This window comes from Neophocaena asiaeorientalis, unplaced genomic scaffold (assembly GCF_003031525.2).
Source record: "Neophocaena asiaeorientalis asiaeorientalis breed wild unplaced genomic scaffold, Neophocaena_asiaeorientalis_V1.1 scaffold67, whole genome shotgun sequence".
Classification (NCBI taxonomy): domain Eukaryota; kingdom Metazoa; phylum Chordata; class Mammalia; order Artiodactyla; family Phocoenidae; genus Neophocaena; species Neophocaena asiaeorientalis.
In genome coordinates this window covers 528237-550361 of record NW_020173731.1, presented here as the reverse complement: position 1 = coordinate 550361, position 22125 = coordinate 528237, and the positions used below count along the sequence as shown (strand labels likewise).

General features: G+C 38.7%; 1 protein-coding gene across 1 annotated transcript; it reads left to right on the top strand.

Annotated features, from left to right (window-relative positions):
- Window positions 1-824: 824 nt before the first annotated feature.
- On the top strand, window positions 825-20839 carry IVNS1ABP (influenza virus NS1A binding protein). Its single transcript, XM_024750890.1, has 15 exons — window positions 825-1203; window positions 7129-7349; window positions 8292-8419; window positions 8641-8810; window positions 8939-9014; window positions 10109-10282; window positions 10632-10757; window positions 12118-12225; window positions 16145-16274; window positions 16511-16735; window positions 17209-17330; window positions 17427-17553; window positions 17637-17768; window positions 17890-18063; window positions 19383-20839. Exons 3-15 carry the CDS (start codon window positions 8309-8311, stop codon window positions 19634-19636), a joined length of 1929 nt encoding a protein of 642 aa, XP_024606658.1. The 5' UTR covers window positions 825-1203; window positions 7129-7349; window positions 8292-8308; the 3' UTR covers window positions 19637-20839.
- The last annotated feature ends 1286 nt before the right edge of the window (window positions 20840-22125 follow it).

Here is a 22125-nt window from a genome sequence, read left to right as displayed (position 1 = left end):
TTTACCTCACGAAATCCCCTCACCTTCAATCTAGGAAGCTTTCCAGTGTGCCCTTCAGAGTCCCATGAAGTTGCTGTCAGCCTGCTATACCCCATGCTCCCCCTGAACAGGTTTGTCTTCTGGGGACAAGGTGGGTGAGTGCATGGGGATAATTAAGGTTGCTATCTGGTCTCAAGGTTATTTTCTTTTTCCAAGAGGGCAAGTCCAGCAAAGAGCTGACTCAGTGTCGCCGAGAGGAGAGCTGCACCCAGACAAAACAAATCCCGGGGACGAAAAGTAGAAGTAAACAGTTTTTCAGAGCAACACTGATAGAATATTAGGCCTTCTCTGACCTCTCCAATTGTTTTCTCTAAGTTACTGAATCCTCTCACCCCTTTTCGTCGGCGTGCCTCTGCTCTTCCTCACAATCACCACGCTTCCTCCTCGCACCACCCTCCTACAAAGGTAAGGGCAGACGGGCAGCTACAGACTCTTAGGTCCACTGCGGCCAGCTCCAGTCCTAGGGCTGTTGCCTAGATGTACGTCTGACACCGAAAAATCTAATCTCTCACGTCTAATCTGTCTGGCTATATTGTGCCTCCAGGGGATGGCAGAACAGGTGAGGGCGGCTGGAGGGAACCAGTTCCCGCCCTGAAAGGGCGAGGGCCGACGGCGCGACAAGTGGCGGGCCCCGAGCACCCGCTCTTCCAAAGATCACCTTGCTTTGACCTAGTTGAGCTGCGCAGGACGGAACCAAACAGGGCGGGGCTAGCGGTGGGCGGGGCCTCGAGCGCTATATTGCTGTGCTCGCCAGTCATTTGCCGACGCTTTCCAGCCGGAAGCGTCGGGGGGGCGTTGGCGGCGGCTACGGCAGCGGCGCACGTGGTGACGTGCGAGTGGGTGAGGCGCTAGCGGGCGGCTGCGGCGGGGGCAGTGTCTCCGGGACGCGCGTGGAGGTCGGTCTCTCGGATCTGCTGGCCACAGTTTCGCCGCCTGCGGCTTCAGCGCCGCTGTGCCAGCGAGCCAGCGAGCGAGTCCCTGCGAATTTCCGGTGCGCTCCCCTTCCTCGCAGCCTCTGCGGGCTGTTCGCTCGTCTCCCAGCTCGGTCGCTCCCTTCTCGGTGGCCTCGAGACGCTTTCCGTTGGGCCGATTACCGCCCGCTTCCTTCTGCTCCCCTTTGAAGCTCCAGAGATGAGTTTTTCCATCTCTTCAGAGATGAACCAGGTAATACGCGCTGGTCCCGTCGACGGTGGAGGAGCAAGAGGGCGCAGGCAGACTGCGAACTGGGGAATGGCGCGGAGCGGTGCCGGGTGCCGGGAGGAGGACGCCCCAAGCCGCGGCCGCTGCCGCCGTCGCTCTCTGGGGGCGAGGAGCCGCAGCCGAGCGGCCCTCGCGCTCCCGGTGCTGCTGTGGTTGCCGGATCGCGTTAGCGGCCAAGGGCGGGCTCGGGCCGCCTCCGAGAGCGCTGGAGTCGAGGAAGCAGGGCGTGAGGAACGAGAAGTTTTTGCACGAGGGGTCCTCGGGGGCCTGGGTCAAGACGCCGCGCGCGGGCCAGGGATGACCTCCCAGAAGGAGGGCGCGGGAATCTCCGTTCCTGCTGTCAAGAATCGATGCCCAGTGTTGGGATCGGCCCGGGGTCTGGACTCTCTTCCGTGAGCCTCCCCAGGACCCGGCGAGTGTGGGCGGGGAGCTGGTCCAGGGCCCCATCGGTACCCCGGGCCTGGGGTACGGTGGCACCGCGCCCCTGATCGCCGTGGGCCGCGGGGTCCTTTGTTCCCGCTCCACGTTGCCCGCTTTTCTTGCCAAGCGCGGGGAGAAGGGGGCGGGAGGAGGGAGGAAGGGAGCGGCTGCCCTGACGTGTCGCGCTGAATGACTGCGGGGCTGGCCAATCCCGGGCGGGGGTGTGCAGACGCTGGGCGCTCTGCCTCCCAGCCTTCGGAGTGGGCTCCCGCCCCGCCGCGCGGGGATGATGGCCTGGGACTGCAGGACTCTCCAGTCACTCTGGGGCGCTCGCCACTTTGTTTTTGCCAAAGAAAATCGGCAGAGAGGTTTGCTCTTTTTCCGTCCTTATGCGCATCTTGCAAAGGGACTCTGGTTGTAAGCTCATGATGGTAGGAAGGTAGTAGGCAGTATCAGATTGAGGATTGACCGTAGGGAAACTTGAACCACAAATACTTTAGAAATAGATTTACTATCCCCCCAGTACAAAGTAGACAGATCTATTGTTTGAGGGCGCTGACGTTTCAAAAACTAGATAAGTAGAAATCAGAGGCCTAAAGGGTTTATTTTTGTTTCCTTAATGTCTGTTGTCAGTCATGGAGGATTAGAACACCCTGGCATCAAGCTGTTCTTTGAGAGCTTGCGTGTGGTGATCTTCTGTCTAGTAGTAAATAACAACCCTGTAAGCATAGTACTACTCTAAACAGTTCAACAATTACAGCATGGACTAGACTACCAGAGACATATTTTTTTAAATAATTCTAGCACTGGTGGTTATTTAAGGATAACAGTATACTGGTGAGTAGCTTTAGGCATAATCATGCCAAAACTTCTGTCTGAAAGATGCTGAAGGAGCAGTTATTCTTTGTATATCTGGAGATGAGGTGTACACTGTTTAGAATTGGATTGAGAATACTATAATTTAATACCAGCTGGCAGGCTACTTGTCAAATGTCTATAATTTGGTAGTGAGAGGTAAAACTGGACTAGCATCACTGACCAAAAGGAGACCCAGAATGGTTTTTCCTCTGTTTTCCTAATAGATGAAATCTCTATCATTAGTTAATATTAATTTCTTAATTGTCTTAATTTGCAGATCTGTTTTTCTGACTTTTCCCCCCAAAACAAAGTGTTCCAGGTTTTGGTTTTAGTTTTAAATTAGTGTCTTTTTGGCTACTTATTGGGTTGGCCAAGAAGTTCGTAACGGGTTTTTCCTGTAAGAAGTTACAGAAAAATCCGAACGAACTTTTTGGCCGCCCCAATACTTTGGAGTGGGGTTTTGTTTTTTCTTGATTGAAGGATATTTTAGGTGGCAATTGAATGTGTTTCGCAAATAAGTGTTGTTGTTGTTTTTTTTAATGCAAAATGTTTTCCTGTTGGGGAACTGTCTTAATCATTGATATTAAGATGAAGTACCTCTAAAAATAATTTCATTGACTTTTCAACAGTATGATTGTATAGTCAAATCTACAAGAGGGTTGGGGAGCCTCCTACCTTGTGCTAGAGAGTGTAAATGGAGGAATTAATGAATAAGGGAGTATTTCTGAGTTTTTGTTAGAACCACAGAAAGTACATGATTATATTTACTTGTAAACTTCAATTACCGCCTTGTAAATGATTTATAAACCGATACATCGCTCACTATCCTTACACTTTTGGTATCAACCTGGATGCCCAACAGGTACCTCAGCCTTATAATGTCCCAAAGCAAACTCCTCTTTTCCTTCCTGACTTTAAGCATGCAGCAAACTAAAAATGTCTCTATTATGCTTTTTGGAATTCTGATATTGATGCCACATATCTACTCTAAAATATCCTTATTACCTTAGTTAGGATAAGCAAGGGTTTATAAATAATTTCCCTGCATCCATGTTTTACCCATTCCTCCAGACCATCCCCTATATTTCTGCTAGTGTCCTATGCCTCTGTGCTAAAAATTCTGCTCTGTTTAAACCTTAATGTTGATCTCTTTTACTTCCTCTCCTACTGTTTACCATATGCATCCTGCAAACTACAGTCTATCTAAACAGAGATCGCTGCAGTTTCTGGAATATGTGTGCTTTCATACCTTTTCCCCCTTTTGTTTGAGCTGTTTTCGCTGCTTGGTTTGTCTTTCTGATTGGTCTGTGGAGTGTTCAAGGCTGGGGAATGGAGTTAACTTCATTGTGTTATGAGCATCCCATTCCAGACTGTGCCTGCCATATGTTTGGAGCCATAAATGTTTGTGGGATATAAGAATTACAGAACAATGAGGTTAAAAGCATGGAGTGAGTGAGTGAGTTTGGTGAGTTTTGATATAGATGGATCGTTTCAGACATTGGGAATCTATAACTTCTGGTTTTTAAAAAATTCATTGACTTACTTTGTATTATAACGTCTGTCCTTTAAAAATGGAGTAGGTTACTATTTTGGAAGTTGGCTACCATCAAAAGATTGCCTTGAAACTTAAATAATACTTGTAATTTGCCTTGAGGTTTTAAGGATTCTTTGAAAGTTTGATAACATTTTATCTTGCTCTTACTGAAGGCCCAAGAAGAATTTGGGGGCAGGTCATATTGTACCTACATTTTTTACAGCTCCTTGATAAGGCTTACTGAATTGTATTTGGGTTCAGCTGATCTTTTGGGGGGCTGTGGTAACATGTGAACTTCTGGGTTTTACTAAAGCAGTTTAATTACTCATTTATAAGTCATCTGTATCCCTTTTCTTGCACTGGCCATATGAAGAAACTGAAGACTGTTTACCAGAATATATTGCATTTGATCTCGGTTTTAATTTTAAAAGTGGATTAGTTGAATGTGTTTTTTAAATATCAAATAAAATTCTAAATTTTATAATTTTATGTAAGCCTGGGATGTTGGGGCTTTTGGTTTGGCTTTTCAAAGATAAAAAATTCTCCGCACATTTTTATTCCATCAGTTTTTGAGCTTGAGTTTCATAGACCAAACTGAGATCTATGACTCTGTGGAATGGCTTAAAACTCAATTTGTCCACACTAACTTTACTGAAAGCGAATGTAAACTTTGAAAGACATGGTTTTGCAGGCAGAAGCTGAGGTGACCTCCTCCAACTTGGGGGTGGGTGAGAGTAGGGGCATATAGTATATAAGGACGGTAATTAGATAAAGTTTGTTGCATTAACTTAAATGTTGAGTGGACTTGGGCTAGCTTTTAAAATCAGGTAGGGTTATACGGATCAGCAGATGTTAAAGAGATGAGGTTCATGTTAAGACCTTGCTGTACGAGAAAATCATCGAGTACTAATGTAGTAGTACTCACTCTATTGCAGAACTAATAATACTGTACAAATTTGTATGGCAAGAGTTGCTCCAAAAATTCTCCAGTATTTTCTCCCAAAGGACTGAAGTGGTTTTAACCATCCAGGTTTTTGTTGTTCTTGTTGTTTTCCAAAATAAATTTAAGGTAGAACTTTCAATTTATCAAATACACCCACAGAGATACTGTGAGTTTGGTTCTGGGCCACTGTGGTAAAGCGAGTCACGCCAATTTTTTGGTTTCTCAGTGCACATAAAAGTTATGTTTACACTCTGGAGTCTGTTAAGTGTCCAAAACATTATGTCTTTAAAAATAACATACATACCTTAATTTCAAAATACTTCATTGTTAAAAAATGTTGACCATCAGCTGGCAACTCGGGGTTGCCACAGACCTTCAATTTGCAAAAAAAAAAAAAAAAGGTAGTATTTGTGAAGCAGAAAAAGTGAAGTGCAGTAAAACGAGGTATGTCTATATAGATGCCATTTTTATTCTTGGTAAGATCAAGGCTAGTTTACAAATAAATACTGAATAAAACTGGTCAAAGTTTAAAATACTTATAAATCTCCCTTTGTTTTTGGTTTTTCAGAGGGCATACATTTTAATAATATCCAACATAACTTGCATGGAGGGATCCCCCCCTTTCACCCTTGCATAGATTTTCCCAACTTGAGCTAGGTCTTGGCTGAAAATGTTTGAAGGTTTCTTTTGGATAGTGTGTTCTCTCTGTACATAGAATTGTGTGTTACTTGGAAAACATTTGTTTTGTTAGAACTGGTTTCTTAAGAAAAGCTGAATTAACTAATCTGGATGCAAGTGTAGAGCAGAGGAAATCAATATTACATAAAGGTATGAAATACTTTCATTGCAGGAGTAAGCATTGACAACAGTCCTAACCTGAGTCAGAATACTCAGGTTTCCTTGAAATAAAACCTAAGCTATGGAGAAACCAGTGAAGGCGTACAGGATACAGATTGCGCATGTGTTGCACTTAATACAATAGTTTGTTGAAATGGAACTGGACTAGCCTTCAAGTGGGTTCTGGGGTAAGGGACCATTCACATTAACATAATTGTTAGATTTAGAATTGTGGGCTTGATTGATATATAAGGAAAATACAGGTAATTTGAAGATGTCCATTTTAAAAAGTATGCACATCTTTCACATAATTTATTTAGTTCTGGTTTGTTGAATTAGTGATGTAATAGCAGTTCAGATGATTAAAAAATAAGTACCATCTGACTTTGACACTTTTAGTTAATGACATGTGAAAATGGGGAGAGGACTGAATGTGATTTCCCTGAAGATTTGATTTGAACCAGAATTGTTCCATTGGTAGTTTATTACTGTATATGAGAAAAATGATCATACAAAGCACAGACATTAATATTTTCCTTTTTGTTTATTTAGTTCATTTCAACAAATTACTCATCTTTATATTCAGGTTTCTAGGCTAGTTGTTTTGGTGGGGGGAGATGGGAAGGCTACAAAGATAAAGAAAACAGAGGCTCTGCCTTCAAGAGGCCTTGAATCAAGGAAGATAAGCCAGTACAGACCAGCTGGAAGATCACACATACACACTTTCAGAGGGGGTTCAGTATGTGGAGGATGGGGAGGAACTACTCAGCAGAAGGGATTTGGCAGGGGCTCTGGAGGTAAGATTTCAGCGGGCAGAAGTTGGGTTAAGGGTATTCCAAGAAAAGGAAACTTGAAGTTACAGAGGTGGGCACCTACAGAGCACATTTTGGGAAACAGTATATCTGGTTTGATTGTAACATTGTATACATGTCGGGGAATAATGATGGTTGCTTGCTGGCTGGTAACAGAACACATGTTTGTATATTAGTTGGAATCTAATAGTAAAGAATATTAGAATTAACCAATATTTATATTTTCCTCTAATTTTGTGCTTGTGTATCTCACTTAAATGGTAAAAGTTACTAGCTCCTTCTGGGGAGGGATTTTATTTTTTTTAATCACCTGAGTGGTTGCAGGTTAAATGAAAATGCTTATGTATAGTTGCATTCGTGTTATTTTCTGTATTGTGCCATTTACCTCAACATGTCTTCAAGATCAGACTTTGCATGATCTGATCTACCTAGATCATTGGCAGTCTTTGATCATTCTGAATATCCAACAATTATCATTATTACAGATTATGATGCATGATTATCACAGAAGAAGTTCGTGTCTATAGCTTTAAAGGACTTGATTACATCATTTTCAAGCCTGATAGTTTTGGAATCACCATTAGAGCTTCAGACACCTCTGCCTTCACTTCAGCCACTCGTCTTCATACCTCAACAAAGCGCTGAGTTTCCTTTGTCCTTGATTATTTAAAACACCCCGGAAATACATTTCTCACCAGTATAGTAGGTAAGTGGATAGTCAGTGCCCAGTGCACACATTTTTTTTTCTGAAGACTGTGCCAAGTACACTAACAGCCTTTCATAATTTTTTTAAAAGGCGAAGTCAGTAATATTCATAGAAAACATTTTTTTCCTATATTTTCCTTTCTATAAACTATTTTGAATTTAAATAAATCTGTTACTTCAAACTGAAATCTTCTATTACCACTTTTTAATGATGCATTTTGTGTAGCCATTAGTCACTTGTTCACAAGAAACGGTGAAATGGAAAATTTTTTAAAGAACATACATTTCTATCTTGTATGTTTATGAGATAAGTGATTTAAAATATATGAAACCTGCAAAGGGAACAGAATTTTAAAATATTTTTATTTTATTGGCGTATAGTTGATTTACAATGTTGTGTTAGTTTCAGGTGTACAGCAAAGTGATTCAGTTATATATATACATATACAGTTATACATATATTGATTCTTTTTTAGCTTCTTTTCTCACATAGGTTATCACAGAATATTGAGTAGAGCAAAGGGAACAGAATGTAAGTTAGTCGTGTATATCAGTGAGTAAAGGAATGACTGCAGCCCCAACCAAGGAATCTATATGTGATGACCACTTCACATCCTTCCAGGCTTTTCAGTTGCTTGTTATATGGGTTTGGGCAGGGCTGGGTTTACATTTTTTTTCTCCTTCACAATGAATGTACTAATAGGAATAGAAACCTGGCCAAAATTGCTGGGACACCATAACACTACTGTATGAATCCTTGAAAAGACTTAGGACCAAAGTATAGGGGTACAAAGGCTTAGACGTTCAGTGCCAGTGGTGTTTTAGCAATGTTTTTGTATGATAACATTTTTATGTGTTGACAGGATGAAATTTGAAAATTAAAAATACTGCATTACTCTTTAAAATGTTATAAAAATCACCATTCTTTCTTTCTGCCCTTTAGCCAAATTATAAGGAAAAATGATTCCCAATGGATATTTAATGTTTGAAGACGAAAATTTCATTGAGTCTTCTGTTGCCAAATTAAATGCCCTGAGGAAAAGTGGCCAGTTCTGTGATGTTCGACTTCAGGTATTTAAAACGTAATTGGAAACTTACAGAATTGATCTTTCATTACTAAAAACCATATGTTCTTGGATTGGCTTGTTTTGTTTTTCACAGGAGGCATTTAATGAAATAAGTTTAAAAAAGAATGATTTACCCAGAAATGTAAGATGAAGGATACGATGTAGTAATTAGCTAGATAAATACATAGTCCACAATGCTTCTAATGTTAATTCCTCACTTTGCAGGTCTGTGGCCATGAGATGTTAGCACACAGAGCAGTCCTGGCTTGCTGCAGCCCCTATTTATTTGAAATCTTTAATAATGATAGCGATCCTCACCGAGTTTCTCATGTTAAGTTTGATGATCTCAATCCGGAAGCTGTTGAAGTCTTGTTGAATTATGCCTACACTGCTCAGTAAGTTCTCTGAAGTACATCATATAACTAGGGAATGAAATTCCAAGTCCCTCTAAATTTATTTAAATTAAGTATCTGTGTTTCAAGGCCTTGGTATGATAAATGATAAAGAACCTTTTTTCTAATAGGTTGAAAGCCGATAAGGAATTAGTCAAAGACGTTTATTCTGCAGCAAAAAAGCTGAAGATGGACCGAGTAAAGCAGGTAGAGTAACAGAAGTAATATACAAGGAGTACTGTTACTAGGGGCTCTTATTTTATATGATTAGTGTGTACAGTTTGTTATAAGACATCTGTTGGACTCAAGAACTTGAAAATGTCCCTTTTTTTCCCCTAGAGAACTGAATATGTATGTAATTTTAACTGTTTAGCCAGTGTAACACAGCAGGGTCACACTTCCTCTCAGATAATTCAAACTACAATCTTGCTCTTTCAGTAATCTTCTCTGGCAGGGTAAGTCTTGATTTTCTCAGTTAATCATATAACTCATATCCTTAATTCTCCGTTCTTCTACACTTCTCGGTTGTTCTTTAGAAGTATTCTTTCTAGAACTTAATGCCACTGAGAAGTGCTTAATAATTTACAGGAAAAAAGGCATTTAATCCTCTAATGTGGGAGTCAGAAAACTGCAGGCCTGAGGCCAGCTGCCTGCTTTTATAACATCTTATTGTAACATAGCCTTCATTTACATACGGTCTATGGCTGCTTTCCACCTGCTGTGAGAGAGTTGAGTAGTTGTGAGAAAGTACGGCCCACAAGCCTAAAAACTTACTTTCTGGCCCTTTGAGAAGTTTGCTAAGCCCTTCACTCTGCTTAAAAATCCTTTTGTGGTCATAGCACATGTCGCTCAGGTTAGAATTCCAGGCTTTCCTTAATTATAGTTGCTATTCTTCCAAAACTATTTTCTGAGTGTCTTATGTTTTGTTCTGGCCAAACTAAATTGTTGCAGCATCTTCCCTAGTTTCTGTGTGCATTCAGCGTCATCTCCCCTGTAGAGCCCCATTCAGATTACTGCCTTTATGAAGTCTTATCTATTATTCTAGTTGGAAATACTTGTCCGAACATTTCATGTGCATTTTCATAGCATTTCAGTTTGTTGCACTTTTTCTTATATATTTGAATGGCACTCTTTGATGTTTATCGTTTGTATACATGTATTCTTCCTACTGTTAAACTTGTTCTAAGGCAGTGATTTTTAGTTAATCTTTATATATCCACATAGTACTTACACACTGAGTATTAAATATTTGTTAAATAAAATGTATGTAAATGTTGGCACTCGTGTATTTCTTTTCCAAGGTTTGTGGTGATTATTTACTATCTAGAATGGATATTACCAGCTGCATCTCTTACCGAAATTTTGCAAGTTGTATGGGAGACTCCCGTTTGTTGAATAAGGTTGATGCTTATATTCAGGAGCATTTGTTACAAATTTCAGAAGAGGAAGAGTTTCTTAAACTTCCACGGCTAAAGGTAAAATCTATAAAGATGAAAGATGTAAAGGTTAAATAAAGACATACATACTACTTAGTTCCAGGAATGTAATCTTTCTCCATGTTTCAAGCAAGTGAGTAATGGTTATGAAAAAGACAATACATTGAAACCATACGGTTATTTTTAGCAGTGTAATGGTTTTCTGCCTACCAGTTTGTTTACTTTCTTTTCTTTGTCTTCTCTCTCTTTTTTTTTTTGGCTACTGGTTTCCTTAAAAATTAGAGTAAGCGTATGGAGTGCAGTTGGGCATCTATGACCTCTTTATTATGAAATTGAGAATTAGAGGCTCAACACTAATCCATGTGTCTTTGTTTTTTCCCAACTCTAGTTGGAGGTAATGCTTGAAGATAATGTTTGCTTGCCCAGCAATGGCAAATTGTACACAAAGGTAATCAACTGGGTGCAGCGTAGCATCTGGGAGAATGGAGACAGTCTGGAAGAGCTGATGGAAGAGGTTAGTTTTAAAGTAAATGGGATTCAACAATTATTAAAAATTATTTTGCTATAACATGAAGGATTCCCTTTCACTTTTATTTTATAACCATGACCCTAAAGAATTTAAATTTTGCTATAGGTACCCCTAAGCTGAGAAACAGGGGGGGTGTCCAGGTGAGCTGAATGAACTGTTCAGTTTGGTCTTCTGCTTTTCTTTTTTTATTTCTTTGCTTATTATGTGCTGTTAACTTTCTTTAAAGTAGCATGTAATTTGCTTTAGAAATGGGAGGTGGTACTGAAATTTTCTGTAGATTCTTAATTTTTCTTCACAGGTTTTTGCTTTAAATTGACAAGTAGGTAAAAGCTTCTAATGGTTGTTCCTCCCCATTGATTTATCTCCCCATAGGTTTATTAACAAAACTAGGATACCCAAGACTGAAGAAACAAGAAGAATCCTCAAGTGTATTGACACGTAAAGAAGCAGCAGTCCTGCCCCAGTTCTCCTAAGAAAAATCCGCTGTGGGCAGAGAACGATGATGATTTAATGGTGTTTACTCCTTTACAGGATTCTTATCTTTAAAGCTTTGTGTTTTTCAATGGTGTTGTTCATACATATAGTCACTCACTTAACTTGGGCTACTTTTTGAAAAATACACAAGAAAAAATTGACGGAGAAATGGTGGGAATTAAACATGCAGATGGAACAGTGGAGTGACCTTGAGTTTATCCCTCCACTTAAGCCTTTCGGATTCACTAAAGGCTTACCAAACCTGTTAGGCCTTTAAAAATACAGTTATCATTATGCTCTATGCTCTAAAAAGGCTAACAGGTGATTTTTAAATTCTATATGGTTTCCCACTTGGAAATCAGATGCATTAGCCGTATGTTTGCATCTGTTAAGGGAGGTGTCTCTGTAGCTTGCTTGGACTTTTGCACTTGTTTTTTATGTTTTTCTTGACATTGCTTGCGCAGGACGGGAATATGTTTATGCACATTAGACCACTTACTCTTCAAAGGTGTAAACCATAGTCAGTATTTTATTATAAATATGTATATTCTTTAAGAGCCTATATATTGTACTAGTGCCTTTTTTTCTTAATGCTGTATCATAGAAGCTATGAAAAAACGAAGATTTCTTTCAAGCCAACCAAGCCAAGGACTCTTCAGCCAGTATTAGAAGATTCTGTATCTTATTTTTGTTTTTTAAATTTTTACCACCATGACATGTATTTTCTTTACTTTGGGATCCTGCCAGAGTAAGATGTCAAGAAGCTCAAGAAGCACACTGGAGGTTACCTTGAGGCGTTTGTGTGATCTGCATACTAGTGGAGTAGCCATGGAGACAGTAGCCACATGGGTGTTCTGTTGCTGTTTTGCAGGTTCAGACCTTGTACTACTCAGCCGATCACAAGCTGCTTGATGGGAACCTACTAGCTGGACAGGCTGAGGTGTTTGGCAGTGATGATGACCACATTCAGTTTGTGCAGGTACACATTGCACATCTGAGGTAACCTCAGGTTAAAATTCGATTAGAGCATTTTATAGTATACTGAAATTTTCCTTTAATAAAGGAAAGTGGAAGACCTTCATTGGTATGACTGCACAGAAACACTTGTGGGAGAAAACAAGCATACCTTTCATACCATTACTACCATTTTTGCCACATAAAAAGAAACTAACAGAACAAAGTAGGGAACCCCACTTAAGATTTTTTTCTCAATCAAATAGGATTTATAAGCAGTAAGAAAAAGGGCCAATAAGATGAAGCAAAATAGAAATTATTTGTTATTTTGGTCAGATTATAAAAAATAGTTGTTTGTAATGGGAATGACCGTTAGACCCAATTTTTTAAAAAAAATCTCAGGTATAAACTTTTTCAGTTTATGGATAAATAACATAGAGAAAAGAATACAAATCATAAATGTCACATAGTGAACCCACTGGTTTAAACACTACCTGGGTCAAGAAGAGACTTCTAGCATTCTGGAAGCCTTCCTCTTGCCCCCTTCCCAGTCACTGCCCTACACTACCCCAAAGGAAGCCATTATATCCCAACTTCTGAAGCATTAGATTAGTTTGCCTGTGTTTGAAATTTCTGTAAATGGTTATACAATATGTATTCTTTTTGTTTGGCCTTTAGCTCAACATTGTATTTGTGAGGGATAACTATAAAGTAGGCTGAGTCGACCCAAGTTAATGGGTGTTTTCCTTTAATAATTAGAAGGTAGATGATAGACTCAGAAATAACGTGTATGGTGATACTATCAGGTGTTCTGTGTCAATAGTGGCTGAATATTTTTATTTTCACAAAAAGCTTTTGGGGCTGAGTTAGTTGAGAATTTTGTTCATGTTTGTGCATTTTGAACATTGAGGATATTTTCTCTCTCATCTCTAAACATCTCTAAACTGTAATTTAATGGTTTTTTAAAGTACTCTTTCAACAAGCAGTGGTTGAGTGCCTGATAAGTGGCAGGCCGTGATGTTAGGTAAGAGGGCCCAGAAATGTGTAAGAGACAGTTTCTGCTTCCGGGACCTTACAGGAGTAGGTAAAACAGAACAGATTTATACGAATTACCTACGGAAGACATTAAGGGGAGGGTGGAACCAAAAGGAGAAAAACTAGGGAAATTTCACAAAGGAGGCGACATTTGAGCCATCTGGGGATGTGGAAGAGTTTGCATAGCAGATAGAGGTGTGTCAGATAGCAAAGGATACCTGTGAAAGGAGGATACTGTTGGAATTGCAGGTAACATGACTGGGAGAGTAGGTAAATAACACCTGATCGAGGATTATACTTTATTCTACAAGTAGTGTGGGACTTTCAAAGAATTTTAGACAAGGGAGTAGAGTGATCTGAACAGATATATTTCACAACTTTAATAATAGTGAAAAACTGGACAAGAGTCTAGCAATAGGGGTATTGGTTAAATTATGGTATTTCCATACAGCAGAGATCTATATGTTCATTATCATATTTTAGACAGATAGTTAACTATCAGGTGGCAGTCTCTGGGTCGTGGGATTCTAGCTCATTTGAGGGTTTTGTTTGTTTTACTTTACTAAATGCATCGAACCCTTCTATTTTTATGGCCAGGTACAGAGGGTAGATTAAAGCTTGTGAGACCAATTTGTAGACTATTACAAGCAGTAGTTCAGGTGAAAAGATGAGGGCTTGATCTAAGGACGAGAAGGGGAAAGGGTGGACTCTAGACATTTATAGTTACAAAGGTCTTTAGTGATTGTTTAGATTAGGAAAATTAAGGAAACGAAGAATTTGAGGGTGAGTAGGACTCTGACCTGTGTGACTTATTCCAGGGAAGTGCCATGAATAGAGATGATGAAGTAAAAAGGATGAGGAAACACACCAAGCTTCAGGAAGAGAAAAAGTTGAGAAGCCGCCATTGGAATCAAATTGTGTTGTACAAGCTAGCTAACATAGGAGAAGAAAGTTTGAAGGAGGACTGGATTGTTAACTGTGTCAAATCATCCTCTGGGAGGTCATGTAAAAGAAGATTAGGGATATCTCTTCTACACTGGTTTTAGGAAGCCACTTTGTAACCTTTAGTGGGTATAATTTCCAGAGAGTATTAAGGTTAAGAAACGCTTAGCTTCAGAAGTGATGGTGGCTGAAAAAGAGCGAGCTACCAGGGACCACCCCTTGGGGAGGTCAGAGGCAAAGAAAGTGTGGGCCAGTGGGTGGGCTGAGTGGGAGGAGTTGATAGGGTAAAGTTTGAAAATAAAGGAGAGTAAAGAATTAGGTTTGAAAGTGTTCTGGAAGGAACATAAAAGAGTTAACCAGCATTTCTATATAAGGCTGGTTAGTTACATAACACCAAGTAGTCTTCATCGTTACTGTGCTTTTTTTTCACATTTGATTTTCTCTCAATTAAAGCCATACATTAGAAAAGGTTTCTTACTACAGTGAAAGCTCTTAATCAAGCATCATTATAAACTTGTGTTACTTTGGATCCCTTCTTCCCACAGATTGGGATAGGGTTTTATGTACCTTGTACTTCCTAGTAGCACAGGACACACCAGACTATCATAGTATAAAAGAGTGGCTTTATACTCAGATTTCCTAATCCTTATTTTTCTTGCATTGCCTTAGGCAATGCATGTTTTCTCTCTTATTTTCAGTATTTTTACCTATAAAATGGAGAGATATATTGCCCTTACTGGATTAAAAGACAGTGTGAATAAAGTGCCTAATAACACCTAGGTACATAATAAATGTCTAAATGGAATGTAATTATAACCATTAGCATGGTACATTCTCCGCCTTTTCTCAAAATAGCCTACTTAAGCTGTAACCACATTTGATGAATTGCTTACACCAAACTTGATAGTTTTTTCACCGCTCCAAGTAGCTGTCAAAATCTTTTTCTCTGTTGTTTCATGGCCTTTTTCTTCCACTTGAAACAAATTTCCGTTAGAGATTCTGTCTACCCATGAGGCTGTGGCCCTGGGGATCAAAATAAGTGGATGAGCAGACTTGGCCAGGTACTGAAGGTGGTACCTATTCATTCAGCAGGCAGTTCCTACCAGGGTAATCTTGACTCTTCTAATGACATGTGATCATATCCTTTGGAAGTGTCAAGAGCTAAAGTAATTGGAAGAAAACCATCAAAGAGAACTCATACACGAGGGTACAATGTAATCTTACAGTCATTTGAAAATTTGCAGCTTTGCCCATTTCTTCCTCTTTTATGTTCTCATGTATTCCTTTATAAATGTTTGGTTCTTTTAGTATTATTGCTTCCTTAATTTCTGATTACCATTTTTACTTCTGTGTTTTGCTGTAGTTTTACTTGTCTAGAAAACCACTCTATAATACCTTTAAGGTAATCCTAAAGAAATATACTTGTAAATATTTCTTGTAATTGCCACTTTTTTTTCCTGTAAAATAACTTTCAGAGAGATTGGATGGATATATGCCTGCTAATATGAAGGATACCAGTACATATGATTTAGTTAAGTTTGACAGTTTCATGGAGATAGTGGGTTAAATGTATTCTCTCAGTTAATTCATGCTGTTTTAGATTTATAACATTTTGGAAGATTCTATACTTAATATAAAGACTATGTGGATTATGAAGGAGGAGGTTCCGTTTTTTCCTCTCTTGAGTATTCTGATACTTGACCCACAACATGTTTAATTGTTGAACTTGAACTTTTTCTTGACCAGGGTAGGTGTAGTTGTTTCCTTATTAAGTGGAGATGGAAGAATGCCAGTAATGTGTGTCAGTCAGAAAGTGTTGTTTTGTGTTAAACCTAGGTGTGCTATAAATGTCATGCATAAGTGGAGGGTACTAAGGGTTTTCTCAGTGTTGTGGAATAGCTCAGGAGCAAAGGTACACCAGGTATGGTCTTTGGCTAGGTTTCTGTAGCTGCCTTTTGATTTTGCAGAAAAAGCCACCACGTGAGAATGGCCATAAGCAGATAAGTAGCAGTTCCATTGGATGTCTGTCTTCTCCAAATGCTACAATACAAAGCCCTAAGCACGAGTGGAAAATCGTTGCTTCGGAAAAGACTTCAAGTAAGTGTATTACACTTGTCAGATTGCCTTCAATTTATTTCTTTTTTTAAGAAGGAGTTTTAAGTGGAACCATATAATACTTCTAAAGTGACTGAGGAAAAAACTCAGAAGCAACTAAATTTGGAAAAGAGTAGCAGGTCATCCCCTGTCTGGAATCTGGAGTCCAATTCAGGATCACACAGCAACCAAAAGTAATAAAAATTGCATCTTTAAACATGGAACTCTTGTGCTTACAGATAACACTTACTTGTGCCTGGCTGTGCTGGATGGTATTTTCTGTGTCATTTTCCTTCATGGGCGAAACAGCCCACAGAGCTCACCAACAAGTACTCCAAAACTCATTAAAAGTTTAAGCTTTGAGATGCAACCAGATGAGTTAATAGAAAAGCCCATGTCTCCTATGCAGTACGCACGATCTGGTCTGGGGACAGCAGAGATGAATGGCAAACTCATAGCTGCAGGTAAGAATAGAAGGATGAGTGACTTATCAGAAACCTTCAGCTGGCTAAGCCTCTATAAGTGGACGTTTATGCTTGCTTGTGACATGCAAACTTTGGAAGACAGGGTTTATTTAATATGCCGCCTTCTGTGACATTCCACTTTACCACATTCTAAGAAGACAGAAATAAAAAGTCAATACTATAGTATTGCCTAGCCTTCAAGTTAATGTCTGTCTCTAATTCTTAAAAAACTATGAAGTGGGTAATTGTTCCCTCCTAATTTTCAAGTCAAGACTAAGCAATTTACTTACACTCATAATTTTGTCATTTAGCTGTTACAGGCACTTAGTTAAAACATTAACTAATGTGGCCTTATTAAGTGTGTGGACAAAGATTCTTTTTCTCATTTGTACAGATTACTTAAACCATTCTAGACCAGAAAGGCTGGTCCAGTTTAATACTTTAAACATAACTCTTTGTGGTTCTTGTACCAGGTGGCTATAACAGAGAGGAGTGTCTTCGAACAGTTGAATGCTATGATCCACATACAGATCATTGGTCCTTTCTTGCTCCCATGAGGACACCAAGAGCCCGATTTCAAATGGCCGTACTCATGGTAAGTGCACTATACTGTAGGAAGAAGCAGCCCACATTTAGCTTTTTCTAAGAACTTGAGAATGGCGGAAATATTAATCTCTCGCTTTTGGCATAGGGCCAGCTCTACGTGGTGGGTGGATCAAATGGCCACTCAGATGACCTGAGATGTGGAGAGATGTATGATCCAAACATAGATGACTGGACTCCTATTCCAGAATTGAGAACTAATCGTTGTAATGCAGGTAATACTTTTCTGCTGAGATCATCAGTATTTAAGTATGATAATTAAGTTATCAATTTATAACCTTATTTTATACTCACATAGGAGTGTGTGCTCTGAATGGGAAATTATACATCGTTGGTGGCTCAGATCCATATGGTCAAAAAGGACTGAAAAATTGTGATGTATTTGATCCTATAACAAAGTCATGGACAAGCTGTGCTCCTCTTAACATTCGTAAGTTGATTTTTTTTTTAAGTTTTTTTTTTTTAAAGACCTCTGAATCAATGGTATGTGTAGTGCACACTTACAGTTTCGGGAGATAGAATAATAATTTTGGTTTGACTTGATTTTATAGGTAGACACCAGTCTGCAGTCTGTGAGCTTGGTGGTTATTTGTACATAATTGGAGGCGCAGAGTCTTGGAATTGTCTGAACACAGTAGAACGTTATAATCCTGAAAATAACACCTGGACTTTAATTGCATCCATGAATGTGGCTAGGCGAGGAGCTGGAGTGGCTGTTCTCGGCGGTGAGTGTTGGGATTTGGAGGGCTGAGGAGTAGCTAGTAGCAAGAGTTTGTTCTAAAATTCCAAGAGAATGTCAGTGATAACTATCCACTTGTATAATTAAGAATTCAGAACTAGCCGCCTTTTCTGACGCAGTGGGGATTGGTGGTTTGTCTTTTAGAAATGTCTTTTCTAATCACTCAGTACTGGATATATAACATATTAATTCATCTTCTTTCATAAATCATACTCGTAATGCATCATCTTGGAATTTGAGTTTGTTTCTTTAGAGCAAGAATTTTTAAAAATTTGATTTGTAAAACAAAAGAAATGGAAATCATCTAAATCTAGTCTTTTCTAATTGTCTACTCCATGCCTAATTGGAAGCGATCTTTTTAGATTATTTTTAACAAGTGTTTGCAAATCATCATATGTAGACACAGTTTTCACATCCATTTTATGGATTTACATAATGTTTAATTACATAATTACAATAATGAATTCAGTTAGAATTGTTTTTAGAACAAAGCTTGTGGCTCAACTGGTAAGAGCCTAAGTGTGTAGGCACACCAGTAAGTAGCCTACTGGCCTGCAACCCCTGGCCTACTATGAGCCTTGTCGGTTCTTTTATGGGTAAGTACATGGATGCAAGTGGGCTAAGTGACAATCAGATGAGAAAATAATGAATTCGAGAATCACTAATAGGGTTTTTCCTTAAGCTCCAGAGAATATTTAATGCTAACATTTTATTTGTCTGAAAATAATTTAACTATTAACTGCCCTGCATGTATATTTGAAAATAGTCATAGTTCAGTCTGTTTCCAAGAAGAAATTTCCATGCCAAAATCATTTTATATAGTTGGAGAGCTCTAGAAAATGTTCAGTTATCTGAAACCGGCTTTCCTATAACTTACTTTGAATCTTAGTTCTTACGCACTGGAATAATAACAAAACTTCCAGTGCACAGAACTACTCTGGTTTGCCACGCACTAGTTGCATCTCTAGGCAAGGTGTCCAGCTTCTTTGTTCATTATATCTTCATCTGTGAAATGGCAGTAATAGAAACAACCACAGAGGATTGTTGTGAGAATTGCACTGTAGTTAGATGGTGCCTCCCCTTCCTTAAATTGCCTGACTTACACATACAAATGGGTTCTTTTCAACTCTATTCCATTTGTATCCCCAGCTTCTGGGGAGTGCTTGCTACATTAGTAGGCATTCAATAAATACTTTCTGACAGAATGAATAGGCTTTTCTACCAAGAACCACTGTTTTAGCAAAAGATCAATTTAAGGGTTTCTTTCTTAGCCTCTCTAGATTAACCTTGTCTCTTTTCTTTTAGGAAAACTGTTTGTAGGTGGTGGCTTTGATGGTTCTCATGCCATCAGTTGTGTGGAGATGTATGATCCAACTAGAAATGAATGGAAGATGATGGGAAACATGACTTCACCAAGGAGCAATGCTGGGATTGCAACTGTAGGGAACACTATTTATGCAGTGGGAGGATTTGATGGCAATGAGTTTCTGAATACGGTGGAAGTCTATAACCTTGAGTCAAATGAGTGGAGCCCCTATACCAAGATTTTCCAGTTTTAACAAATTGAAGACCCTTTCAAACTAACAGGCTTAGTGATGTAATTGTGTTAGGTAGAGGTACACTTGTGAATAAGGAGGGTGGGTGGGTATAGATGTTGCTAACAGCAACACAAAGCTTTTGCATATTGCATATTATTAAACATGCTGTACATACTTTTTGTGTTTATTGGGAAAGGAGTGCAAAGATGAAGGTCTGTTTTGTGTATTTTTAGGGCTACTTTGGTTATTTTAGTTTTTTGGAAGTTGATATTGTAAAAGAATAAACCAAGAATTGATTGGGCACGTCATTTCAAGAAGTCCCCTCTCCTCCACATTTGTTTGCCAATTTGCACATTAAATGACTTCCCTCAAATGTGTGTATTATGGGGCAAGAGAGGTAGGGTTTTAAGATACAGGCAGTTGGGTTTTTTAAGGTCCCTTTTTCAATAACTGGAACATTCTATAACAAAGAGACTTATTTAACTAGATGACAATGACTATTTTTGTTTTTATTAAAAGAAAGCTTACATGCCTACCAAGGTTTAATCTTTTATGATGGCCTTTTTATAAATTTTTGTATTCTCAGCAGAGTGCTTTACTTGTTGTAAAATGTGGCAGGTTCAAATTACTGAAGCAGAGTGACAGTCTTAAAAGTATGCAGTGAGGTGTTTTACACGCCCAGAATGCAAGCTTCAGAGAGCTCTTGCCTCAGCTGCAATTTTTTTTTTTTTTTTTTTTGAGAATGCAATACCAATGTTTATTGGAATGGAGTTGCTGAACAGTAACATGGCTGTGATTTTTATTTGATACACTGTTTTTAAATACTTTGACTTCTTGGGAGTATATTTTATATAGCAAAACACTCAATATTATATTAATAACAGTAAAGAACAGTGAAGTATTTTATCTTCTAAATAATTCCTATTTTTTATTTATCATTAAAAAAAAAATCCTAAATGGCAGCCCTTGATTGTTAAAAAAAAAAAAAAAAACCTTAAACTGTATTGGGTTTATGAATGCAGCCTTTATCAGAACTATGTTTTTGTTCAGTTTTCCTATTCGTATGGATAAATACTGGTTGGGGTGGTGACTTGGTATCTAATGTGTAATGCTACACATATAACTTACGGTGCCAAAATTAGAACATCCTAATGCTTGCTGCTGATGCAAACATATTAAAGGTACTTTGCAGGAAATCCTTGCACCATGGGATTACTATCCAAATGTTGTTGTGTACTCATTCATTACTAAAAGTTTTGGGGGGAAATTTTTTTTTTTCCAGTAAAAATGAGCTTAAGGTATTTGTGGGAAAATAGTTAACTGGCATCTTATATCTGAAATAAGGACTGATGTAAAGGGGGTTTTTTAGTTTTGTTTTCTCTGGGAAGACAAAGAGGCACACAGGACTCTAATGAGCCAACTGGGACGACATGACTATCCACTGGCTAACCTGGGTGAGAAGAAAATAATTAGGTATTTTTTTTTTACAAATGTTCCGCTGGGACTTCTTTGACACCTTATTTCACTCATCTATCCCCACAGAGAACCAACGAGAAAGGAAATCAGTTTGCCTGGTGGCTGTGTAGTTCCTGACTATCACTGGTTTGGTTCTGGGCTAAAACTGGGTTGGCAGATTTGAATTTGCCTAGTATGATGAATATTTTTAAAATAGATCTGTGTATGTTCTATTTATTTAGCACAAGGAAATAAAATTTTAGTGGGGGGAGTCAGTGTAAAATCCTTGAAATCACTTCTCAATTCCTATGTAACATGCTTAATGCAATAATATGTGGGAATACTTTGGGTCAAAGTTTACCTATATTACCATTGATGCCAAACAGGTAGTTTGGTAGCCAAAATTATGTTCTTTAAGTATGTTTTGAATATAAGAAGGTTTCATAAAGAAAAAAAATAGTGCTCAGTGACCAGTTCTGTTTATCCACATTTAAAAGGTAATTTTTTTTTTTCTTTTGAGGGAAGGACAAAATGGCATAGCCTCAGCATAAATTATTTTCTTTTTAAACCAGTATGGGTTTTGGAATAGTTTAGAAATGATATTGGTAATAACCACTCTTGCAATCAATAGTAATAATGCACAAAACATACTAGACTAAATCCCTAAAAGAGTAGCAAAACTATAAAATACCTGTTTGAATTAACAAAACAATTGATTATACTCAAGCATAAATCACAATAAATTCTTTTACTGTGATTTTCAAGGATAGGGTTTTGATTTTTGGCTTCTAGTATGTCTTAAATACTTTACCATTTTCAATGTTTTAGAATTCCTTACATAATCATATTTTAGGAAAAGACCTGGATTTGGGAATATCATTAGTGCTTAATATATTAGGTGTACGCCCTATAGTCTCTCCAGATCTCAGAATTCTTAAAACTGAAGTAGGCAAAGGAGAAAGTCCCTCTAGGACATTACTGTAATTCCAGAGTTGCCTTTAGAAGACTATGAGTCACAGAAAACATGGTCTCTATAGGATTTATTAGTCAATTTT

What these genes read in the sequence shown, in the direction of transcription:
- IVNS1ABP (XM_024750890.1), top strand. Translation starts at nt 8,309, where the DNA reads ATGATTCCCAATGGATATTTAATGTTTGAAGACGAAAATTTCATTGAG. An exon ending in AATTATGCCTACACTGCTCA is followed by an intron (nt 8,811 to 8,938) that starts GTAAGTTCTCTG and finishes TTTTTCTAATAG; the next exon opens with GTTGAAAGCCGATAAGGAAT. An exon ending in TTAAACTTCCACGGCTAAAG is followed by an intron (nt 10,283 to 10,631) that starts GTAAAATCTATA and finishes TCCCAACTCTAG; the next exon opens with TTGGAGGTAATGCTTGAAGA.